This window comes from Microplitis mediator, chromosome 8 (assembly GCF_029852145.1).
Source record: "Microplitis mediator isolate UGA2020A chromosome 8, iyMicMedi2.1, whole genome shotgun sequence".
Lineage (NCBI taxonomy): Eukaryota > Metazoa > Arthropoda > Insecta > Hymenoptera > Braconidae > Microplitis > Microplitis mediator.
This window is the reverse complement of record NC_079976.1, coordinates 17,094,807-17,122,443: the sequence shown is the minus strand read 5'-3', so window position 1 is coordinate 17,122,443 and position 27,637 is coordinate 17,094,807. Positions and strand designations below refer to the sequence as shown.

The 27,637-nt window shown below is 29.9% G+C and overlaps 1 protein-coding gene across 1 annotated transcript; it reads left to right on the top strand.

Moving 5' to 3' along the window:
- The first annotated feature begins 4,529 nt into the window (after window positions 1-4,529).
- Window positions 4,530-5,668, top strand: LOC130673837 (uncharacterized). Its single transcript, XM_057479049.1, has 2 exons — window positions 4,530-5,010; window positions 5,095-5,668. Exons 1-2 carry the CDS (start codon window positions 4,530-4,532, stop codon window positions 5,202-5,204), a joined length of 591 nt encoding a protein of 196 aa, XP_057335032.1. The 3' UTR covers window positions 5,205-5,668.
- Window positions 5,669-27,637: the final 21,969 nt, after the last annotated feature.

The window sequence follows — 27,637 nt, the reverse complement described above, 5'->3', positions numbered from 1 at the left end:
TATCTAAATATATTTTAATTTTATTTCTTTTAAAATAAAGGTTCACTTATCTTTTCTGTTAGAAACTAACTTAGCCTTCTTGATTAACTGGACAAGTTGCTGCTAAATCATATTTTACTTCTAAAGAGTTGAAGTTAAACTGCTTAAAAGCCTGTTGTTACCATGATAAAAAGTAATTGTTGGTGGTCTGATCATTTAAATTTTAGATAATTCACATTGGACATAAGTAGCACATATCGAATTTTTCAGCTTTTATTAAATACACTCAACTACTTTTGAATTGTTAATGAGATTCTCTTTAATTGCAAAAGGTAAATCCTCCTGTGACAAGAGAGGAGGGTGGGCCTCAAGTTAAAAATCCATGACATGCAATTCTGCTTTTGCACATCTCACGCGTCAAACGACCGAGTGTCCTTTACAACAATCGATTTTTTTTATACTTAAGTTACAGTTAATCTTCTTCATACTTTTAAAAGTGTAGAAAGATAGGTTTTAACTCATATCATCATAAAGAGAAATGATCAAGAAACGATTAATTTATGCCAAAGTTGATTCCTCAATATGCTATTTTTCAAATTATTTATTTAGTTAGAGAAACGATTAAAGTCTATTAATTGCTTGTGATTACACACTGTAAAAAATAAGATACTAACGTCAAACTCCTGAGTAATTTGACGGATTACTTTTCCAACGAAATCGATTTCGTTTGAACTAACGAAAAATAACTTATTCCGAAAAAAAAATATTTTACACGGATAAATTATTCTCATTTGAAATTCGATGTTATCATAGTACAGCCGGACCATGCTGGCCACCTGACAGAAATTAAAATTAACACATGCCACAGATACCTTGACGCTTGTAAAATTTACAATTATTATTATCACAAATTACTGTAACTATTATGAATTCTACTATGATCATAGTAATTAAGGCATGTGTTGATTTAAATTTCCGTCAGGGAGGCCTGCATGGTCCGGCTGTAGTATGACGCCATAGCATTTCAAACGAGAATAGTTACTCCGTGTGTTGAATTAAAATTTCTACTCAGTTCTGAAAACGGCTTAAGTGTTGTTCTCTAAGTTTTTAGGAACGTTATTAAAACAATATTTGGTTGAATATTGAAATAAAATTCAAGTAAGTTGCGGATGTGCTTTATTCGAAATTAAAAAGTGACTGAAGCAAACAATAAACTTTTATAAGATTTTAACTGAAATTTTTAAAACGTTTGGTTTGGAATAAGTAAGAGCCAGTGGACGACAGACTATAAATATTTTATGAGAGCCAACGATTTCCACGTATAAGATTTTTATTACTTGAAGTTCATACAAAACTTGCTTTTCAAGTCAATCTCTTAGGTCGACGGGTAGTGAGTTAAGCTTTCGAGCGCCAGGTCCACGGTTCAAATCCTGCGAACTCCCGAATTTTTTTTTTTATTTTATTAGGAATAATTATAAATAATTGTATATAGTTAGACATAATTATACAGGGCCATTTTTTATCTACAATTTTTTACTCGGATGGGCATAAACAGACATGAACATTTTTCATGTCTAATCAGGCCTGAAAGCAGATGCCTGTTCATGTTTGATCAGGTATGATCATTCTTTCCCGGGCATGGTAAATTTTAAGATCTTTTTATTTTTCTGGCAAATCTATCAAACTTATCCCAAAAAGTCGCCAAACAATTTTTTTGACGATTTTATTCCCTACAAATTATTTCTCTTAAAGTTTTTGGAAATTCCATATGGCTTTGTACTGAAAATAACTTGTAGAGAATGAAATAATCAACAAAAACCATTACTAAACATTTTTTAAAAATTCTGATAGTTTCACCGGAAAGGTAAGGAAATATCGAAATTTCCAATAACTTTAGTTCGAACTACAATAAATTAAAAAAAATGGATTTATCAATAAATAATACGAGAACTTTTTTGTACAAAGTCCAAATAAATACACATATAGATACTTCTATGCAGTGAGCAAACCGAGTTTCAAGGCAATGCCACAGTAAGAAGTACCTAGACCCATTGTCCAAGCCTAGCCTCCCTTGGGCTATGTAGTAGACACTACAGGGGGTAGGCACACCGAGTTTCAGGGTGATACTCTAATGGGAAACACGTAGACCCCTTTTTCAAGCCTGACCCCCCTTGGGCAATGCTGTAGACACTACAGGGGGTAGGCACATCGACTTTCAGAGCGATACTCCGATGGGAAACACGTAGACCCCTTTTTCAAGGCTGACCCCCCTTGGGCAATGCTGTAGACACTAAAAGGGGTAGGCACACCGAGTTTTAGGGTAATACTCCAACGGGAAACACGTAGACCCCTTTTTCAATCCTGACCTTCCTTGGGCAATGCTGTAGACACTACAGGGGGTAGGCACACCGAGTTTTAGAGCGATTCTCCAATGGGAAACACGTAGACCCCTTTTTCAAGCCTGACCTCCCTTGGGCAATGCTGTAGACACTACAGGGGGTAGGCACACCGACTTTCAGAGCGATACTCCGATGGGAAACACGTAGACCCCTTTTTCAATCCTGACCTTCCTTGGGCAATGCTGTAGACACTAAAGGGGGTAGGCACACGGAGTTTCAGGGTGATACTTCAACGGGAAACACGTAGACCTCTTTTTTAAGCCTGACCTCCTTTGGGCAATGCTGTAGACACTACAGGGGGTAGGCACACCGAGTTTTAGAGCGATTCTCCAATGGGAAACACGTAGACCCCTTTTTCAAGCCTGACCTCCCTTGGGCAATGCTGTAGACACTACAGGGGGTAGGCACACCGATTTTCAAAGCGATACTACGGAGGCAATTTTATGAATGATCCCCCTTATGTACTAGTAATGTAGTAATTAAAGTTTTATAATTTATATCCGATTGCAGCGCCATCGCTTTATTACAAAAATTTTCATCCTTGAGGCAATACAGTTCTTATTTTTTTTTTGTAATTTTTTTCCCCGTTAGATGCCTCTGCTGTCAAATTATTGAAGACGCCTTTTTTTTAACCGGGCGAATGAACCACCGGGACTTTGCCACGCCGGGGCTTTGGCATACACCCAAATCTTACGTCTTCCCAAAAAATCGCGTCATGAGCTATTCTTCGGTTTTCATTGATTTTGTCAATTTCCAAATGTTATTTTCAAGCAATATTTTTTGTTTCTTTAATCAAAAACATTGATTATTGGAAAAAATATTTTTTTTCATATTGTTTAAAAAAAAAATATTTAAAAAAAATTTTTATTTTTTTCTTTTTAAAACTATTAATTTCTTTCGAAATTTCGTTTTTGGAATTTTTTTTCCTGATTATGTTCACAATGCTTCATGATTGTCAAAATGAAATTGTTAACATCATGAGGAAACAAAATTTCCAAAAATAAAATCTGGAAAAAATTCAATTTTTTTTTTTTCCGAAAATTTTTTTAAAATTTTCTTTCAATAATTAATGTTTTTGATTAAAGATGTTGGATTCTCTGTACGAAAATCAATATTTATTCTGGTGTATATTTTCCTTAATATTTCTCTTTACTAAATATTCTGTTCGAAATATTATTCCGAACAGTGTTGCATTGAAGTCGTAGTATATACATTTAAGTTGGGTTCAAAATATGTATATGTTTACTTAAGGAAAAGAAAGCTAGCATGGATCAAAAAACATATTTTTTTTTCTTTTAAACAGGTTCAAAAGTTTCGTATAGAATAAAAAAGACGCCTGTGAAAATTCGAGCTCTTAATATTAATATTAACATTGTCCGCATTGCACTTTTCTATTTCCCATAAGAATAACATGGAAAAAATTTCTTTTACGCCTTCTGATTTTCATAAGTAGCTAATGATGCGTCATAGGAATAATTGGCAGGCATATTTTTGTAGGGAATTGAATGCTCTACAAAAAATATTTCCTATGATTTTTTGCGAAACCTGACAGATTCAAAGTTATTCGAGGTCAAAGTTCAATTTATCGGAAATTTTACTGTTTTTAATGCATTACAATTAATTTAATGGTCTTAGTGGGAATAGTTATCAACAATTTTGTGTATTTTTTTAATTTAGTCTTCTAGGCAATGTTTATCAATAATTTTATTGCAGTGATTCAAAGAAATCGAACAGTTTGAAAAAATTTATTAATATAAATTTCCTAAAATTGTTTGATTGAAAAAAATTTTGTTAATTTTCTTGGCGGGAAATCATAAATCACGTTAAGTTAAGTACTGCATTCAATTCATTTTAAATTTATTAATAGTTTTTGTTTATGTTCTAAAATTGATCATTATTAATTTCAATTTTCAATATTATAGTAGATCAATCGTCTCATCGTTATCAAATGACCGATAAAAAAGAAAACTTTTAGACTTTATCGGTAATACAACTATATTTCTACTTGGTGCTGATACTTGTGAAAATTGAAATTGGTGTTTGTCAGTAGATTGTTTTTTTTTTTAATTTTAGTTCTATCAAATACTGATAGTTACCTAATAATTTTGTGTTTTTATCGTATTATTTTATAGTAAGAGTTATTCTTTAACCATGTATTATTTAAGTCGTATTGTTGGGGATGATCCAATTGAAGACTTTGTTGGACCTAAATTTCTATCTGTACAAGAGACTCTGTCAGTATACCTTTTTCACAGAAAAAATTTAAAATTACAACGAAGAGAGTGTCTTTTAATTACCATTGATAAAGTTCGAGAAAAGTGGTCACAAGCGGAAATCTCAACGTGCGGAAAAGATTATGCAGTCAATAAACTTTCTAACCTTTTAGACAAAGTGAAAAATTTACAAAAAAGTTCTAAGCGTAGACATTCAAATACTCAGAAGCAGAAAGTGTCAATTTTTGGTCACAAATTGAAAAATTTATTCGACATTGCTCAATTAAATGTCGAAAAATTTATTAATGACTATCAGAAGTTATTTCTGGCCGGTCAAAGATCAAAAAGTCGGTTTGGATTAATTGACTATACTTTAAAATCAGAAGAGATCCATGAAGATATGATTGTTGATTGTGCTGGTTGGTTCATTACATTTTTTAAAGCTATTTTAATTTGAAATAATTAATAGTTTGATATGAATCAATGTTTTCTTTGAAATTTAGGTGAGGATGAAAGTAATTTGTTATTAGCCGCTCAAAAATCTGGAATAGTTCAATCTGACTCATCAGCGACGACGTCTAGTCAAACGTCAAACCCAGTATCTGATTTTTAAATTCCGATGAGGCAACCAAAGAAAATAAACATAATGACACCCGAACTTAATGGAGCACTCGATCGAGGAAAAGTTAGTAATAGAAACGCTCTTTTCACATTAGCTGCTGCATATAAGAGTTTGGGAATTGATATTTCAACCCCCAATCTTAGTTACAGTACACTTCATCGTGAGCGTATTAAATTTAAAACAAACATCGCAGTAGATTTGAAAAAGGAATTCCGTTCAGAAGACCGTTTTGTTGTGCATTGGGACGGTTGAGTTCTATGCGATATTTCTGAAAATAAATCTGTTGATCGTATTGCGATTCTTCTATCCGTTGCTGGAGTTGATCAGCTTCTTGCAGTTCTAAAAGTTGACAGTGGGGCAGCACATCAACAGGCTTCTGCTGTTATTTCTACTTTGAACCGATGGAACGTAGTTCCGTACGTGAAAGCGATGTGTTTTGACACGCCACCGGTCAATACTGGTAAAGCTTATGCAATAGATAAATTACACTAAAATTGTCATATTGAATCTAATTTGATGATTTAAAATGTTTTTTCACTTATAGGTATTCACAAAGGTACATCTGTCTTGATTGAAAAAGAGTTAAACCGGAAGTTAGTATGGCTCCCATGCCGCCATCATATAATGGAAGTTATTTTGCGGGGAGTTTTTGAAGTATATTGGAATATGACATCTGGTCCTAATGTATCGATATTTGGTCGATTTAAAAACTCTTGGGACAAACTTGATCAGTCGAAGTATGAAAGTGGAATGGACGATGAAAATGTCACAAACATCTTGATCAATGAACGTGCTGAAATCGTCACATTTATTAACGATTGTTTACAGGTAAAAATTGTTTGCTTTACTTTATTGGTATGCTCAAAACTATTCAGTCTAACATAATTTATTAACGTTTTTTCTTAGATATCCCAACCCCGAGACGATTATCGAGAATTGTTACTACTATCACTAGCTTTTCTTGATAGCTGGTCAACAGAAAAATTCATTTTTAAGCGTCCTGGTGCCATGCATCACGCGCGATGGATGTCGAAAGCTATCTGCAGTTTAAAAATATTCATGTTTCGAGATCAATTCTTTCTTTCAACCCGCGAAACAAAAAGTTTACGACAAGTTTGTATTTTTGTTATAATATTCTATATCAAATCGTGGTATACGTCGACATCTGCTATCCTGGCACCAAATAATGATTTAGAATTGTTAAAGAAATTGATTTCCTATGATGATGTTGATCCGGCAATTTCACAAAAAGCTTGTGACAAAATAAGGGACCACTTGTGGTATTTAAATGAGGAATTAGCTGCAATCTCTTTATTTGATGCCAATGTTTCCGTAGAAATAAAAATGAAGATGATTGAAGCAATTAATTCTCGACCAGCTTTTACAACGACGAATCAGCGGGATCAAGTGCTCGAAAATGAATTAGATTTATTTTAACAAAAAGATTTAAATGATTTCGTATCACAAAAATCATTGGATTTGTTTACAAAATTTGATTTGCCGAGCGATTTATTAGAAAAGGATATATTAACTTGGTCTGATGATGAGAGTTATACAGAATGTGCTGAATTTTTTAAAACATTAAAAGAAACAAATGACTTAGCTGAAAGAGGAATTGCGTTAATTGAAGAATATAATAATTACATCACTCAAGATGAAGATCAATTACAGTATTTGTTACAAATAGTTCGAGAGCATCGGCAACGTTACCCAAACTGTTTAAAAAAAATCTTCAATAATAATAATTTAGATTAGATTTATAAATGAATAATTTTAAAACAAGTTATAGGTATAAGTAAAGTAAATAAATTCTCATTTTTAAACAAACGTCACTTCATTTTTACCTCACGTGAGTATCTCAAAGGACTGAAAGAAAATATTTTGCTTTTAGGTTAAAAATGCCTTGTTATTGCATAAAATTATTGATAAACATTGCCTAGAAGACTAAATTCGAGAAAAACACAAAATTGTTGATAACTATTCCCACTAAGACCATTAAATTAATTGTAATGCATTAAAAACAGTAAAATTTCCGATAAATTGAACTTTGACCTCGAATAACTTTGAATCTGTCAGGTTTCGGAAAAAATCATAGGAGATATTTTTTGTAGAGCATTCAATTCCCTACAAAAATATGCCTGCCAATTATTCCTATGACGCATCATTAGCTACTTATAAAAATCAGAAGCCGTAAAAAAATTTTTTTCCATGTTATTCTTATGGGAAATAGAAAAGTGCAATGCGGACAATGTTAATATTAATATTAAGAGCTCTAATTTTCACAGGCGTCTTTTTTATCTATACGAAACTTTTGAACCTGTTTGGAAGAAAAAAAAAATATGTTTGTTTTTTGAATCACCCTTATATATATATATATATATATATATATATATATATATATGAGTGCAAATGAAGAAAAACATATTGCCTTGCATTTACTTGGAATATGGGCCTCAATCTCACGTCGACCCAAGTACTTAAGGTCATAAAATTTGATCCATGCTAGCTTTCTTTTCCTTAAGGGGGTATTCTGGTCTAGAGACATGAATTTTAGGTAATTTTTGAAGTGCTGTAAAAAAAAAGCAAGCAATATTTCTAGTATCAATTTTTTTACACATTATTTATTCACATTAGAAGCATACAAAAAAAAATTAAAATGAAAAAAAAATTAAAAATTCCGTTAGTTACCAGCTGATGAAGTGGGGAGTCTCAAAAATTTGGTGCGTGACCATACCCACGATCTTAACTCTCCTAGCTATCTGAAACCAAAAAATAACAAAGATTATCAATCTATAATAATGTCGCAATGTCTGGAACTACGAAAAAGTTGTAAAAAAATTTTTTTACAAAATGGCGACTGCCTAAAGAAAAAAAAATTTTTGTATCACTTTTTTGGACATTCTTCGATTTTGTAAAAATAGTAAAAATGAAAATTCGGGGATAGCCGTAGTTCCGGACATAGACAAGTCCCTAAAGAAGACTCTCTTAAAATTTCAAGTAAATCGGTTCGGTAGAACCTGAGAAATCACGGGTATCAGATTCGAAAAGACAGTTTTGAGAAAAATGCGTTTAAAGTTTCAAGTAAAATTTTTGCAGTCTAAGTCATAAAATTATATTTTTAACTTACATTTATTCAATCTGCCATTCCTACTGTATACATCGGACCTTCCTCGACTTCGAAAAAACTATTTTCGGCGTTTCTGTTTTCCATTCGAGCAGTTCTGGCCTCTGGTTCGATTAGTTGCAGCCCAACCGGTTTGGATGCCAGCTCAGCAAAATACTTATTTCTCCGAAAATAATTTAAATTTTGTAAAATTCTCTCGTAGACGTATTCTTAAATAGTTAAACTATGACAATATAAAAAAAAAAATCGATTTTTTTTAATTTCTAGACCAGAATACCCCCTTAAGTAAACATATACATATTTTGAACCCAACTTAAATGTATATACTACGACTTCAATGCAACACTGTTCGAAATAATATTTCGAACAGAATATTTAGTAAAGAAAAATATTAAAGAAAATATACACCAGAATGAATATTGATTTTCGTACAGAGAATCCAACATCTTCAATCAAAAACATTAATTGTTGAAAAGAATTAAAAAAAAATTTTCGAAAAAAAAAAATGGATTTTTTTCTAGATTTTATTTTTGGAAATTTTGTTTCCTCATGATGTTAACAATTTTATTTTGACAATCATGAAGCATTGTGAACATATTCAGGAAGGAAGATTTCCAAAAACGAAATTTCGAAAAAAATTAATTGTTTTGAAAAGAAAAAAAAAATGCCTGCCAATTATTGCTATGACGCATCGTTAGCTACTTATGAAAATCAGAAGGCGTAAAAGAAATTTTTTCCATGTTATTCTTATGGGAAATAGAAAAGTGCAATGTGCAGTGTTAATATTAATATTAAGAGCTCTAATTTTCACAGGCGTCTTTTTTATCTATACGAAACTTTTGAACCTGTTTGGAAGAAAAAAAAAATATGTGTGTTTTTTGAATCACCCTAATATATATATATATATATATTGAACTTAGGCACCTTTGTTATACAAAAAGAGGAGAGATTGTTTGACTTCAGTGTTAAATAATATTGAAAGAATAAGTTAGTCTAAGCTAAATCTCTCACGAGTGAAGACATACCCTAGAGCGCGTATTTTAATAAAAAGAAATAATTTTCATTTGTTTAATAAATTGATTTGTTTCATTCACGATTACCATAGCTAAATTCCCAACAGTAGAAATAACGATTTTCAAGTTTTAATTTTTTTTTTATTTTACTGTACGACTATTTCCCTCCGAATTACAGCATGTTGACAATCACTTGAAAATTTGGAATTATTTTGGTATCCCTTATTAATTCTTGTGGCAAGTGTATTTCATGTTTTATCATCAGCTTATGCAGTTTCGGGCGGGAGAAAATGAAAGAAACTGATCATTTTCTGATTTCCTAATCACGATGGTTTGAAATTAGTTTATTTTGACTGGCTGAAAAAGCACTAAATTCAGTAGCATTAATGCAAATGATATAAAAATTTACAATTATATTTATATTTTTTAGGTAGATTTTTTTAAAAATCTAGGTATTGTATTTGTCCTCATGGTCGATTTTTCAAGGAATTTTGTCACAACCTATCATAGTTAGTTGAGTAGAGTTCGAAAATACCATTCGTTGAAAAATTTATATATGTATGTATATTAGGGTGATCCAAAAAATAATAAATTTTTTTTTTTTTCTTCCAAACAGGTTCAAAAGTTTCATTTAGATAAAAAAAGACGCCTGTAAAAATTAGAGCTCTTAATATTAACATTAAGAGGTTCCTCATCGCACTTTTCTATTTCCCATAAGAATAACATGGGAAAAATTTTTTTTACGTCTTCTGATTTTTATAAGTAGCTAGCGATGCGTCATAGGAATAAATGGCAGGCATATTTTTGTAGGGAATTGAATGCTCTACAAAAAAAGATTCTTATCATTTTTTGAGGAATCTATTTGTTCAAAAGTTATTTGAGGTTGAAGTCGAATTCATATTAAATTTTGAGATTTTCTACTTTTCCGGCGAAACTATCAGACTTATTACAAAATATCATCAGACCTTTTTTGTAGACAATTTTATTCCCTAAAAGTTATTTCGAATAAAGTTTTTTCGAATTCCGCATTTTTTTCTAGTTGTTTTCATTTTAATGTCATGCTCATAAAAAAATAGTCTTCTGATCGATTTTAAGAGCTTGACATTAAAATAAAAATAACTAGAAAACAATGCGGAATTCGAAAAAACTTCATTCAAAATAACTTTTAGGGAATAAAATAGTCTACAAAAAAGGTCTGATGATATTTTGTAATAAGTCTGATAGTTTCGCCGGAAAAGTAGAAAATCTCAAAATTTAATATGAATTCGACTTCAACCTCAAATAACTTTTGAACAAATAGATTCCTCAAAAAATGATAAGAATCTTTTTTTGTAGAGCATTCAATTCCCTACAAAAATATGCCTGCCATTTATTCCTATGACGCATCGCTAGCTACTTATAAAAATCAGAAGACGTAAAAAAAATTTTTCCCATGTTATTCTTATGGGAAATAGAAAAGTGCGATGAGGAACCTCTTAATGTTAATATCAAGAGCTCTAATTTTCACAGGCGTCTTTTTTCATCTAAATGAAACTTTTGAACCTGTTTGGAAAAAAAAAAAAAAGTTTGTTATTTTTTGGATCACCCTAATGTATATATATATATATATATATATATATATATATATATATATATATATATGTAATAGAACCAAGTTTTGAGAACACGATTGCGCCTAGAATCCTTATCGGGTGCTAATGAAATTTTTTACACTTATTCTATGAGCAATTACCACTGTTTCAAATTCCCACGATTTTTCAAAAAAAAAACATTTCATCCACTTTCAAGTTCATATACCTTTAAAACTAAAACTCATAGATGATTTCCGTAAAAAGTATTTGAAAGCTTGTCTAATAAGCTTTAATTTATGACCTTAAACTTGATGTTTTGACTATTTCTTCAAATAATTTGATAGCCTTGAAAATTTTAATGGAATCAAAAATGTTGAAAATATGGTGTTCATTCAACATCATTTATGCATTTCCCATTATAATCAAATTTCGTCAGTTGTATTTTATTGTGCACAAAATAACCTGTGAATTTCACAGCTATTTTATATTTTAAAAGTATTTCTTTTATTACTTATGATGTATCAAATGTACCTCTACGACGTATGATTATAACTGGTCTTGTCATTACGATTGCACCTACAGTTCTTATCGGATCTTAATGAAATTTTTCACACTTATTCTATAGGCGATTATCTTGATCAAGTTCAAAGATGGGCTGAATCGTTTGAATAGTTGTGAAGTTATGGCTGTTTGAAATTTCCACGAGTTTTCGAAAAAATCAGTTTTTATTCACTGTTGAAGTTCATATAACATTAAAACTAAAACTGATAGACAAGTCCAGTAAAAAGTATTTGAAAGATTGTCTAATAAGCTTTAATTAAAGACCTTAAACTTAATGTTTTGACCATTTCTTCCAATAATTTGATAGCCTTAAAAATTTTAATGGAATCAAAAAATGTTGAAAATATGGTTTTCATTTCACATAACTTATGCATTTCCCATTATAATACAATTTTGTCAGTTGTATTATAGTGTGAACAAAACATCCTGTAAATTTCACTGCTATTTTATATTTTAAAAGTATTTTTTTTATTATTTATGCTGTTTCAATCGTACCTGTACGTCCTATAATTATAACTGATCTTGCTATCGTAATAGTAATTACAATTATGATCTCATACTAATTAAAATTACTATACTTTGTTTACGTGAAGGTTAGTTTAGTACATTACCTATATAATGTTTTGTCAAACCAACTATCTGAAGTTCTCTATCGAAAATAGTCGTTGTCTTTTTTTACTCTCACTCTTAGAAAACGAGCCTAATTTCATATCATGACTATACACTAACATGTATCACAAGATATGTATGTATGAAACTTTTCATATAGATTAATTGGAAAATCTACCTTCCATTTCGGCTGCCGAATGGCCTTTTTTTAGATTTGTATTTGTACATAGCTTTAAGGATTTCACTTTAAATTTGCTTGTGAATCATTTTAAATCGTACTTTCTACTCAAGTCAGAAAAATATATTGATCTTACGTCCTCATACATCAAACTTAGTTATTTTTTCATTGGTTTGTTCAATAATTTCGAAAACATAAAGTCTTTTGATTGAAGAATTTGTTATCTGGTGAATAAAGATTCTGTACTCGTAAGATGACTATTTCTTAAACTTCAAAATAAAGTCGTTTGAATGGATTGTTTTTGCAATTATAGTAAGTACAACTATTATGATAGAATTAATATTCGTGATTAAACAATAGCACAGTGCAAGTTTTCTTTGAAGATTTTGATTTTTTATAGTAGTTTACGTGCAGCATGTGGGTTTATATATTCGTTTAATATGTAATAACTAAAAAAAAATTTTATTGTTATTATTTTCTCCGTAATAGTCTGTCCTTCCTTGTATCTGCCAACACTATACCGTAATTCACAGCCACACAGGATGATAACTTATTATTTTTGTTTCACTAGCGTGGATGTAGTCTTAATAATACCTGATCGTCTGACGTCTTTACATATGAGATGCCCTGCTGTGGCGACCACCGCATAGCTATCGTCGACAGCGTGTGGTCGTTGGTGGTCAATCTAAATGTGTTCCGGCCTCACTACTTGTAAGACGTCTCACTGCAGATTACGAGTAATACTTCTGCTACAAATGGAAACGTAAAAAATATGAATATATACACTTATCCAAAAAATTGAAGGAACAAAAAAATTTTATAAATTTTTTAGTGATTATTGATTTTTTAAAAAAAAAAAATTTTTTTCATCCGTGATATCCATTTGAAAAACCCTTACAAAATGGCCATTTTCGGGTTTTTTAGTCGACTCATCGCTACTCTGCACATATTGATAAAAAAAATAATGTTGCCAGGTAATTTTACAACTTAATGTACCCTCGAAAATCCTGGAAATGTAAGGTTTTGTAAAAAATTTTTTTGCGAAAAACGAGATAAAACAAGAATTTTTTTACTTTTTTTTTTTACGTTTTATTCAGTTTTTTTTTTTTTTTTTTTTTCGTTTTTCGGTAAAATTTTTTTTTTTTCTTTCTACCTTACATTTATTGAATAACTAACACAAAAATGAGAGAAAATGCGAAAAAAATTGATTTTTTCATTTTGATAACGATTAGACAATTTAAGGAACGAAACTTGTTCCTTTAATTGTTTTGCTAAACTTTGAGCAATCGGACCAGACAAACGGTTTAATGGATCAATCTGAAAATTTCCAGGATTTTCGAGGGTACATTAAGTTGTAAAATTACCTGGCAACATTATTTTTTTTATCAATATGTGCAGAGTAGCGATGAGTCGACTAAAAAACCCGAAAATGGCCATTTTTTAAGCGTTTTTCAAATGGATATCACGGATGAAAAAAAATTTTTTTTTTTTAAAATCGAAAATGGAACTTGTAGGAAATTTATTCAAGTTTCTTAGACTGCCCTTTAAATTACTGTGCGGCCATTATTTGCTGAGATATCAATAATCAAAGACAAAAGGATCCTCTTTCATTTGAAGGCTGATATCTCAGCAGCAAATTGACGTACAGAGAAACAAAAAAAAGCAAATTGTAACTGAATAAATTTCTTAAGCGAGCCATGAATTCGTTTTTTTGAAAAAATTTTTCCCGGACCCGTAGACCTTAAAAACAAAACCAGAAAATTTAGAAAAATTTTGTCTCGACCTTTTTCTTATGATTCCGCAAAGACCGTGGCTCGAAAAAATATTTTGCTGGAAGATCTTCAAACTAGAGATTTCAAGCTTCAATTTGCTTTTTTTGTTTTTTCGATACGCTCATTTTTCACGAAAATACAGCCTTCCAAAAATCACTAAAAAATTTATAAAATTTTTTTGTTCCTTCAATTTTTTGGATAAGTGTATATTAGGGTGTTTCATTTTTAGGCAATATTCATTTTCTTTTCTGTCCTATTAGAAAAACTGATAATTTATAAAAAAAACTATATATACTCCCGCTTAAAAAAATTGTAAGTCAATTAAGGGCTTAGTATATAAAAAAATCCGATTTCCCATTTAAATAACATGGGAAACTTTTTTTGCGGTTTCAGCTTGATTTTTAGTAGATTTCATAGAATTCTAACTATTGGATTTGTCTTCACGACTGAATTTTTAAAAAATTTTGTTACTTCCAAACTCAGCTTGACGGCCTTTTTACATATACATATATATATGAAAGTATTAAGAAATTCTCTTTCGAAAATCGAAGAACATAGACTTGTACACTGTAAAAAATAAGGTACTGACATCGAACTCCCTAAGAGTTTGACAAATTTCATCTTCAGTGAAACCAAATTCGTTTGAACCAACGAAAACTAGTTTGTCTCAAGAAAATCATTTTTATTGAATGAAAATCTCTACTCGATTATGAGAAATTGCTTAAGCGTTTATGTTAAAAGTTTTTAAGTTTGACCGTAATTAAAGTAACATTTGATTAAATAGTAAAATATATTTCAATTAAATTTTGGATGTACTTGATTTAAAAATAAAAACTTGTTAACGCAAACTCTTCAATTTTTAGAAATTTAACTGAAACTCACGATACGTTTAATTTGACAACTTCACTTGTTTCAATGAAACAAAAGTAGTTTCCTATAATACCGAACGTGTCGTGTCAACCGACAAGTTTCTTGGGGAGAGAATCCGACGAGGTTGTTGAAGTAATTTGACGCACTCACATGAAAACTGAAAAATATTCGACAAAAATATAAATGTATTCGTTACAAAATATCGAACTCTATTTGAATGAAAGTCTTTATATTATCGATTAAATAGAAAAATTCATTTATAAAAATAGTCACATATTTATCTCATTTAGATCAATGTATAAGCAATTGACTGTATATATCCATTCAATATGAAAACAAAGTACTAGAAGCACAACTAAACTAAAAATTTCCTACAGGTTCCGTAGCGTAGCGGTAAAGCGTCTGACTCTCATGCGTAGGGTACTGGGTTCGAATCCTCCGGATACCAATATTACGATTAGTTAATTTTTCACTAAAAACTGAGTGTGTCAGAATTATTTGTAAAGTGATAATATAAATAATGTAATAATAATAATATAATGTAATTGTCCCAATACTTGATAAAAAAAAAAATAAATAAATTATAATAATAAAAGTAAAATCAAAAATAAAAAAATGCAAAAAAAAAATTTTTTTTAATTAATTATTGATGAAATAATTAAAGGCAATAATCACTTGGTTCAGATTACTGTTTTTTTTGGATCAATGCGATACAGCAATTTGAAATAATTCGATTTTTTATTGAATCAATTGCAAGGAGAGTTTCTACGGACCTAAAAAAAAAATTACTTTTAACACTAAAATTCATTTGCTTTAATAAAATTATACTTAACTGAAAATTCTTCATACCTTCAATGACCTTACAAATTACTTTGAGTGAAATTTTTGATTATTTTATGTAAAACGAAAATCATTATTGTATCAACAGCATTCATGACTTGAACGAATTCCTACTTTTTTTTAAATGAAAAAAGCTATTGAGTTATATCAAATGCTCTAGATTTAGTTCAAATGAATCGGGACCTTGCCTCAAGAAACTCTCAGTTGGAGCAAAATATACTGTCAAACGTAGAGGGCGGTAGACTCAATCGCTTGACGCGCTTGGCTGTATCCAAACGCACGGAGTACTTGAGCCAAACGAATCTGGTTTGACGTCAGGAATCTTTTTTTACAGTGTAGGAAATCAAATTTTCTACAAAAAATCTCCTGAATGTTTTCTTCGTACAACTAACAGAAAAAAAGTTATGAAGCTTGAAACAATAGTGAATTGAAAAACTTAACGTAAAGATAATTTCCGGATTTTATTACGTGTACATGTTTACGGTAAATCTATATACTATGTATAATTAGTAAGGTGTTTTAAAATGATTTTCGAGAATTCACTTATTTTCCGTAGAAAGGCCATGGGACGATAAGAATACCGAACCAGCCCCAGAAAGGTATCGAGCTCATAATTCCAGGAAAAGTTGGTACTCATAAGATACTTCAATGCTGCAAGTTTCAGATCTTTATCTATTACCGTTTCTGAATAAATCGAAAAATACTAAAAATCAGTGAAGATTTTTATTCTCATTACCATGTGAATCGATTGATCTACATACCGGATATGTTTTGGGGCATGATGGTAGTTTCTAAGAAAAAAAATATAAGCAATATCTGTTCATAAGAACGTTAAAAAAAACGAGGTTATTTTCTTAATTTCAATTCTTAACCATGTTACAATAATGATAAAAATATTCAACTATTTTTATTTCAATTTCTTATTCAATTTTCGGTGAAATTATGAGCTTCGGGAATTTTGTACAGCGATACTTCACGTTGAAAAAATTTAAAACCGATTTATTGCTCAAAAATCTATTTCTTTTTATGATTTAACTTTTGAAATGATGAAATACAGAACTTTCGCGATTAATATAATAGTGGAAACAACAGAATAAATTAGGAACACTCATATAAAAATAATTGTTCTTTATTCAATAACTTCAATATTAATATTTAATTATAAACCATTCAAAAATGTATCAATTATATTAATCTGTTAATGATAAAAATCATCTTCTGAATTTGTGACTAGTCCTCGTCGTTATCTTCATCAATTATAATGGTGATATTGTCTTTATTGAATAAAGTATTAAGTATTGCTGCTGGCCTGGAGATTTAGCCAAATATCGTGCGTGCGCTAGGTAAAAAATTATTGCAGCTACGTGTGAACAACAACCAATTGTCCTCAGTCCATTAGCACATTCGCAAATCTATTTTGATATTCCACTTCATCCAATTGTATTTGGTTTATATTCAATAGGACATCTGTAAACCTTTCTACCAATATGGCGAGATTGTACTTGAGCCTTCAATATATTGGTATATTATTTGATTCATCCATGGTCTGTGCTAAATATGACATTGCTTGTTTACAATTATAGGAACCCGTAAATGAAAGTTTCAAGTCTTTTTCGATCATTTCTGGAAAATCTATCAAATCACTAGACAGAATTACTTCAAATGGAAATTTCTTTCTCTGCCAATCATTTTTGTTTAATTCTGCAGATAATGTATTATCAGTATTGTGAGAATAAACTTTCTATAAATTCAAATCTTCAGTAGAAAAGCGTTTTTTTATGAGATGATCGCTGCAACATCTATTTCTATCCGAAATGAAAATTATTTTCTTAAGAAAACATTGCATACGAGCATCTTGAGGAATAACTACCAGAATTCGATTTGAAACAGAACATACACAACAATATCTGTGACTTGTAATAGTTCTTTTAATTTGAACTTCAATACATTCTTCTGTATCATCATCACATACAACCTCTAGATTAAATAACGGATCATCAGTACTTGACTGAGACAAAGCCATCGATGATAAGTTCGATCCAGTTCTTTCCAACAATTCACTTGTATCTGAAGGTAATTCATCCTCCAATGATGTATCCTGATCCACGTCGTCAAGTTTCGTTTTCTTATATATTTTTGAACGACAATTAAAACAGAAAACATCACCAACTACAATTGGATGATCAAAGATCATTGAAAAATCTTCAGCATCTTCATCAGATTGTATATATTTTGGAGTACCTCGCGTTTTCAACTTCCTGCTCAGAAAATCAACGATTTTCGAAAAATTCGGGAAGTTATTGGTTTCACCGCGATATTCAATGATCGGGTTTTCATCATATGTCAATATTTGAAGGTGCGAGGATGCTATTCAGACATTTTCAGAACGATGCCTGAGTGTGTGTGTGTGTGTGTGTGTGTGTGTGTGTGTGTGTGTGTGTGTGTGTGTGTGTGTGTGTGTGTGTGTGTGTGTGTGTGTGTGTGTGTGTAAATCTCATATCTTTTTAATGAATGAACCGATTTAGATGACTCTTGTGGCATTCGAAAGATTCCTCCTGAACTTAGATTTTCAGACAATTTTGGATCATTTAGTCAAGTAGACTGAAATATTTAAAAAATACGAAAAATAAATTTTTTTTTTTTGGATATTTTAAAAACTGTCGGACCGATCAATTCCAAAATCTAATCAGCTCTAGAACCCGATAAAAGCATTCGATTGCTGCCAAGAACGTCCCAATCAGATAATCCGTTCGAGAGAAATCGTCGACGGAATAATTAATGTAAAATCTATATCTGCTTTTTACATTGAATAACATCATAATTACTGAACAATATTACTCAAAAGTAATATATTCTTCTTTAAGTCAGTCATTGAAAGTGACTGCTTAAAAATCACCATGTTTGCTCGTATGACGACATACTTACACGATATAGATACAACATATAACGTAAATACTCCTTTTTGAGCTAATTATTGAACATAATTGTGAATAGATATGTAAAAAACGCTCATTCATTAATTATTTTGGATTCTGAATGTTTGAACTTTTACATAAAACGTAACCCTTTTGAGCTTGAAAAGCTTATAAAGAAGGAAAACAAAGGTATTATTGAGCTCAAAGAGCTTGAAAATGTATTTATACTAATGTTTTTGAGCTCTTAGAGCTCGAACACAGCGGGAAGTTTAGGGGCAGGCCTGCAGCCCAACCGATGCCCAGATTTTTCATATATCTCGGAAGTGACTCATCCGATCAATTCCAAAATATAATCAGCTCTCGAACTTAATAGAACGCGTCAATTACCGCCTCAACCATCAAAATCGGTTAATTCGTTCGCGAGATATCGTGGGAGAAAGAAATGCTAGAAAACGGTTTTTTTTTTAAACAATGGCATACAAAAGTATTTTCGAGCTCGAAGAGCGAATTTCAAAAAAAGGAAAGTTTTTGGTTTCGGTCCGATTTTCGAAAATCGAGTTTTCATCAGATGTCGACGTTTTGAGGTCCTAGAAAGCTATTCTGACTATTCCCGGATAGACGTCCATTCGTTCGTGAGAGTGTGTGTGATCTTTTTTTTGTCCAACGATATCTTTGGAACGAATCAACCGATGTGAACGTAGTTGGTAGCAATCGAAAGAGCTTATCAAAACTTAGAATTGATAAGATTTTGGGGTAGATCGGTCATGTAGTTTACAAGTTATACGAAGAATAAAAATTAACAAAATTTTTTGTTTCTGATTTTTTGCATATGCTCGAAGAGCTCAAAAATTTACAAGTATTAATGTTTCCAAGCTCCCTGAGCTCGAAAACAGCGGGAAGTTTTGGGACTTGCCCGCAGGGTCAGGCGGTTTTCAGATTTTTTTCTATGAATTTCGAACAAATGCAATACTTTGGATTATTTGCTTTAGATGTCGACATATTTTCACTTTAATAATAATACAGTTAGATAAAATTCATTATTAAATACAGACAAAAGTACGATCAATACTTGTTTAGAATGTCAACAGTAAATAATTTTAAGGTTATCTACAGATCTGGTGGGTTTTCATGAAGATAGATGACAGTGTTACTAGTTTTGAATTACAGTGCCATCTTATGGTTGCTGAATTAACTAATAATTGAGTGGGAAAGTTTACCTTCCCTAAAACGTAGTTGAGTTATCTAAACAACAGTATTTTATACTGATTGAATCATTATAGTTATAAATAAAGCTTATAATAATGATTATAATTCATTATATAAAGAACAATTATTATTTTTATATGAGTGTTCTTAATTTATTCTGTTGTTTTCACTAGTACAGTTATCGCGAAAGCTCTGTATTTTATCATTTTAAGAGTTAAATCATAAAAAGAAATCGATTTTTGAGCAATACATCGGTTTAAAATTTCTTTTAATATGAAGTACCGTTTTTAAAAAGTTAAAAGGGAAAAATAGAATTTTTATACATATTTAATATACACTAACGCAAAAAATAAGAGGAACAGAAAAATTTTTGAAAAAAAAACGAAATTTTGTTTTGATTCAAAAACTTTTTTTTCTGTTGACTAGAAAGTATTTTTTATTTGTGTATAGTGAGAAAAATTATTCAAGGGAATATTAATGGCATAATGTAATTAAACATCTACTATATGACCCCATCCCATCGGTACCCGGTCATAAAATCCTAGGAAAAAATATCCCAGTAACTTTCATCCCAGTTAAAATATCCCATCTGAAAATATTCCTCGACAAAAATATCCAACAACATAAATTTTTCATGACAAAAATATCCTATGGCCCCGGTGGGGTCCAGGGGCAAAGCCTCACTCCATAGTCGAAGAATAATATGTTTGTATTTAATTCCGTAAGAAGGATCGGTGGAGTTGAATTTGATATTTGCTACTTGCTACTTGCTATTAGTAGCAATTTTCAAAATTTCGATATCGGAAAAAATTTTCAATGTCGGAAAGTAATCATAAAAATAGTAATGAATTCTATGATTATTCATTTACATTATAGCATTCTTAGCAATAGTATAAATATTATATTCATAATTTTTAAATATTAATTTTTTTTTTTATAACATTTTTTAATGTCCATTGAATTGATATTTCTAACAAAATTCTTTGATTACTTAATTTACTTAAACTACTTGAAAAAAAAAAAAAAAAAATAATAACATTTTAAAATAATGAATTAGAAGATCTGTTATTTTTAAGAGCGAATAGACTCGAAGAGAATAATGATAGATTCTTTAATCCGATATCTATCACTATCCTTGCTATTCAGAGATGGAAATATAACAGCAAGTAACAAAAAGCTAGTATTGAATAGCAAATATTAAACTCAACTCTACCGTCCATCTTACGGCATTAAATAAATTAATATTTCAAAATAATGAATTTTGTAAGAAATTTGTATCTTAAAGAAATGTTTATTTTTCTAATTAGTAATATGTAAGTAAAAATGTAGAATCATCAACTCACATTTATGTACTTTCATTTTATTGTGATATATGTGTGGATTATGATATTAATGTTGTGAGAATATTTTGTCGTGGAAGATTTATGTCGTTGGATATTTTTGTTAAGGTATATTTTTAGTTGGGATATTTTAGCTTGTGATATTTTTGCCTGGGATATAATGTATGGGATTTTATGACCTGGATTCATGACAATCGAAACAGGTAATTGCCACTCTGTCGAATAATAGAGGAGTATCCGTCCCAGAATTGTTTTCAAGTATAGAATACTCTGAAATACGTACATAGAAAAAAAAATTAACTTAAATCAAGTAAATTATTTTCTTCAAAATATCATTCTTGTTTCAAAACATCCGAACTTCTCAATTCAAAAAAAGCGCAATCTTGAATAAATAAATTATAACCCTTCAATGGAGAATACAAATTTTTCTTTAAAAAATTATATTTTCGAAAGAAGCGTTTTTTGTGTTCAAACAAGATGCATATTTATTTCTTCCAATAATTTTTTTCTCTTGGCTTGAGGCCGATAATACCGACTTAGTTTGAGTATGGCGCAGTTTTTGAATCAGGATGTTATTTTACTCGATTCAGAAATATATAAATATATTTTTTAAAATTATTAATCAGCTTATTACTACAATAGTTACTTATACTAATTTTTGATTTGAAAGTTTAATGCATATTATTATTTAAAAAAAAATTTATTTGTGCTAAAAATTTAAATAGTATTTTCGTTAAATGCCCGTGTAAAAAAATTTATCCCGGAGGGATCCCGCATTTGGAACGTGCCGCTCATGGAACTGACCGGAACTTTAATCGGAAGATTGGCGGAACCTTTTAAATTGGTAAAGAGCATATACCACAGCCATAAAATTTTTAAGAATAATGTTGGCATCTATTTTGAACGAAAATTAGTGAATCCTGTGTACTTTTATAACGTCAAAGATTTTAAATATTGCCGCTAAAATTCTTGGAATCTTCCGAAAGAAGATCGTAGGGTGATTTCAGGTGAAGCTGCGGAACACGAACAATGATAAAAGTGCCACTAACATTCCGGAAATCTTCCGGAAAGAGTCCATAGGGTGATTTCAGGTGAGACTGTGGAATACAAACAATTACACAAGTGCCGCGTAAATTCCTGAAATCTTCCAAAAAGAGATCGTAGGGTGATTTCAGGTGAAGCTGCGGAACACAAACAATAACAAAAGTGCCGCTAAAATTCCTGAAATCGTCCAGAAGGAGTCCGTAGGGTGCTTTTAGAAGAAACTGCGGAAATAAGAACCGCGGTATTTTTCAGTTTTAGCCGAGAAACTCCTTCCAGAAGATTGCAGGGATTGTAGCATCATTGTTGTTAGTTTTGCTATTCCGAAGTTTCACTTGAAAGCACCCTACGGACTCCTTCCAGACGGTTTCCGGATAGTGCTGCCAAAATCCGGGTAATTACCGGTTTTCTGGGTAATGCATGTTTTTTACTGGTTTTTTCTTAGTTCTTTGATACACTACACTATTTGACATATTTTTCTTTTCATTCTATGTATTGACTCTTAAGTCAACCACCAAAACTTATAGATCAAATTGAACGGAATATAGTATAGGACCGGATAGCTCAACTGGTAGAGCACTCGACGCGATATCGATATGGTATGGGTTCGATTCCCAGTTCGGGCTATCTATATTTTTCTCAATTCATTCTCAATGAAAAGCAAAAATATTTTAAATAGTGCAGTGTATCAAAGAACTAAGAAAAAACCAGTAAAAAAACAAGCATTACCCAGAAAATGAGTAATTACTCGGATTTTGGCAGCACTGTTAGCAGTGCTGAGTCAGCTCTACAAGCCTCCGGAAATTCCGAAATGTTAGCGGCACTTTTATCATTGTTTGTATTCCGCAGCTTTACCTAAAAGTACCCGAAATACTCTTATCGGAAGATTTCAGGGGTTTTAGCGGCACTATTTAAAATCTTTGACATCATAAAAGTACGCAGAATTCACAAATTTTCGTTAAAAATAGATGCCAACATTATTCTTTAATAATTTTATGGCTGTGATATTTGCTTGTTACCAATTTAAAAGGTTCCCCCAATCTTCCGCTTAAAGTTCCGATCAGTTCCATGAGTGGCAGGTTCCAAATACGGGATCCCGGCGGGATCCCTCCAGGATAAATTTTTTTTACACGGGAATACCGTCAAAATTAATGTTACATTGTTCCATCAAAAAATATTTTTAAATTGGACGATAAAAATAATTTTGTGCCAGTAGCTTTTTGAGACCATGGATGTGATATTTTCTATGTTAAAAATAAAAATCTAGGGCTGGGCAATACCGCCGTACACATTGTTGATGCAGATGGTAATAACTCATTTCATAGATAGAAGTAAATTTATTAATTCATCGATAGTATATTGTGTGACGTGGGATGAAACAAGACGATCTCAGACGAGAATGAAGCTCACTACCCGAGCCAAAGGAGAGGGCTGACGTTTCCCGAAGTCTAAATTCGTGTTTCATTCTATGCCACACACTATATTTTGCATATCACTTGCATTGATATTGGGAAATTTCATGTCTGACATTAGTGAAAATAGGCTAATTTCTGACCAATATCGTGATGATAAAATAATGCTGTCTTTTAAATAATTAAAATTAAGAAAATCAGACTGAAATTGGCTGCCACTTACTAGCAGTCAAACTAAAAACAGCAGGGACAAATAAAGAGTAGGGCCCCGGGGCTAAAAAATTTTTAAATTTTGCGTCTACTCACCATAAGGAAATCTATATAATAATGAATTCATAATAAAAACGATATATTCGCGCATTTTTAGACCTACGCATGACACTTGGGGCAAAATGAACAAGCCAAAAATTCTGAAAAAATGATTTGTTCATATTTTTATCGTAAAATTATAAAAAACGTAATATACTAATCCATTTTTCGGCTGATTCTCTATGCCCAGGGCGAATTGGGCCACTAAAAACATTTGAAAATCATAATTTTTTTTTTAATGATCAATTTTTAAATTAAAGCAAAATTATCTACAATCTAAAAAATTAAAAAACGCATTTTTTGAGATGAAAATAACGACAAATACGAAATATAGAACTTTTTGTTATTAAATAAAAATAAGTAATTATTCTGATCGTGGGGTCACGATTTATTAGAACTTGAAAAATTTTTTTGAGTGATATAAAAGTAAAAATGGTTTTCAAAGAAAATAAATACATTCCTAACGTTAAGAAAAAAATTAAAAAAATTAATTTATCATTTTTTGAAGGGGCTTCTTGGTCCAGAAATAAAAATTTTTTTTTCAAAGTTTCGGCGAAATATACATGAATTTGTTCGAATTAAGACAGAAGTAAAATGAATTGATGGTTATGCCACAAAAAGTAATAAACGGCTCAAAGGGGCCTCTTGCCCCAGTCACCCCCACTTCTTAAGATTTAGTGTTTTAATTATTTAAATATGTACAATATCGGCCATTAATTCTTCCGCGGTAGCATAGCATCGGGAAAACAAAAACATCTCAAAATGAAAACATGTATAATTTTTTTATACAAATAAAAAATATAAAAATAAAAAATTGTAAAAAAAAAATACAATATTTAAAAATATATGTATATTAATTAAATGTAAAATTATAAATATGTATTGTAAAATAAGTGAATAAAAAAAAGTCCCTATAAAAAAAATCTCTAGATTTATAAATCACTAAAAAAAATATGGTCAATATTTAAAAATTTGTAAAAAATTTTTATGTCTATGTGAAAATATTCATAATTAAAAAAAACTAAATTAAAAAAACAATAAAAAAAATAACTACAAAAATAAATATATCTCCATATAAATTAGTTTATAAAATTTAATTTCAATAAACAAAAAAATAAATAATTGAAAAAAAATGAAATTAAAAAAGTATAAAATCATAAATATCTATTTAAAATATTCTCGTTAATTAAATAAATGAATAGAAAAAAAATCTAATTCTAAAGATAACTAAAAAAAAGTTACAATAAAAAAAAAATTCCTACAAAGAAACATTTGCATAACTGAACATCTACTTAAAAAAAATATGTAAAAATGAACATCTCTACAAATAAAATATCTATAAAAAATCGGCTGTTTTTGAAAATCTCTATTAATCATCACATGTACAATTAAATATCTGAATAAAGTATAACCTCCAAAAATGGAAGCATTGTCACCACGTGCTCATAATAATGAATAAATTCGTGTTGCAATATATAAGTATAAATAATAATAATAATAATTATGGTTATTATTATGTTATTAAGAAAAATATAATAAATAATTTTAAACTTATAATAAATGACTTCGAAAAACGTGAAAGATTCAAATCTGATAACTCCAAAGCACTGAGCCTGTAATAATTCATATAATTTTAATTTTTTTAATTTTATTAGTTAAACTTTATTGGAGAATATCATAAAAATGTTATTATTTATTTTATAATTTTTAATTTTGCTTGACATTAATACATTAAAAAATTGAGTATTAATCAATAGGACACATGAATTAAATTTTTAATGAATAAAGGTAAGCATCCTTTCGCTATATTATTATTTTAATTATTATTATTTACTAATATTTATTATATTTTATTTAGAATTGGACAGCAACAAATGAAAAATTGATTAAAATTATTATTGTATTTTTACAAAACCAAAAAAAAAAAGAAAAATGATTACATAAGGAGACCGACAACTGATATAATGTATAATAATAAATCTATATTATAGTATTGAATTTTGAACTATTCAGTTTTATGGATAAATATTTAATAATAAATGCAGCTTAAATACATCATACCTTAAGTTCTTCTGAACGTTGAAGCAGCCTAAAAAATTTGCATCATCTATATCGTCGTGATAATAATTATAATAATAACAAAAATAATTATGATAATGATAATAATAATCAACAGCTATAACAATAAAAATTCACTGCAGACATAGCTAATATTGACAATATAAGTGAATTTGTATAAATAATAAAATAAAAGATATATATCCTATTCCTATGTCACGACAAACTTCAAACGAAGATTTTTTGACAATTAACAAATAATCAGAAAATTCTATTTATGCATACATTATATTATTAAAGTTAAATTTTACTTGAGAACATAATAAAGTTATCATTATTTATTTTATAATTTTTAATTTTGTTTGACATTAATACATTAAAAAATTGAGTATTTATCAATAGGATACATGAATTAAATTTTTAACGAATAAAGATAAGTATCCTTCCGCTATATTATTATTAATTACTAATGTTTATTATATTTTATTTACAATTGGAGAGCAACAAATGAAAAATTGATTAAAATTAGTATTTCTAATTTACAAAACCAAAAAAAAAAAAGAAAAGTGATTTTTGGACGTTCGTCGAATCCTGGCATACGGCTTGATAGTGTATCCATTGACAATACAATAAGGTTTAACTTTCACGTTAAGATGGTTAACTTGTGTGGGAATCAGCAACTGTAGTCCTATGCAAAAGTTACCATAGAATTCAATGAAATAGGTTTAAAATCACATAGAAACCAATTCGTCTATTCTATTGGCAGGGAGCGCGACGAAAACGACATCTGATGGCTACAAAAAATCATGCTCGAGAATTATAAACGATATATAAAATCAGTGTAAAAAATAAAAATTCGTTATAAAATCAAAATAAAAAATTTATAATGATATAAATAAAAAAGTGTAATTGTATTTTTGATAGAGAAAATTAAATTGAATATATTTCGATAAAAAAATTAAGTATAAAAAATTTTAATAAATAATAAACACTAGTATTTTAGAATAGAATAAGGTTAACCGATAAAATCAAAACAAATAATATATGACAACTACAATGATAATGGTTTAGAAAATAGTAGAATAGTCAATTGAGTTTTTTAACAAAATTGAAGAAAATAATTTTATTTTAATTTATGATAATTTGCTTGTAAATCGTAACTAAAAAAACATAATGTTTTTTTAACCTTCCGTTACAAGCGCTTTCTCTAGTGTCTCACTCATATTCACGCCAACTCTATTAGCTTAAGTAGTGTTGTACAGGGAATCACCGTATAGCGCGAGTAACGAAGGGTTAAAAATTAATTTTTAGGCAATGATAAAAATCATTATCCAAACCGGATTTGAATCAATAAATTATAAAATATTGTTTTAACCTCAAACGATGAGCAAACGCAAACATTAACGACACAATAACTATTATGAACTATTTTTAAACTTAATTTTCAAGTGTTTATATTCAAAGAGAGCATGATTTAACGAAATTGTATCCACAGCGAGCGCTGCGATCGTTTCAGTTGTCCCCACCATATACTAGGCTCTCTGCCAATACGGTTTCTGATAATTAGAATTATAAATGATTAATTAATTATTTGATATTGAGACA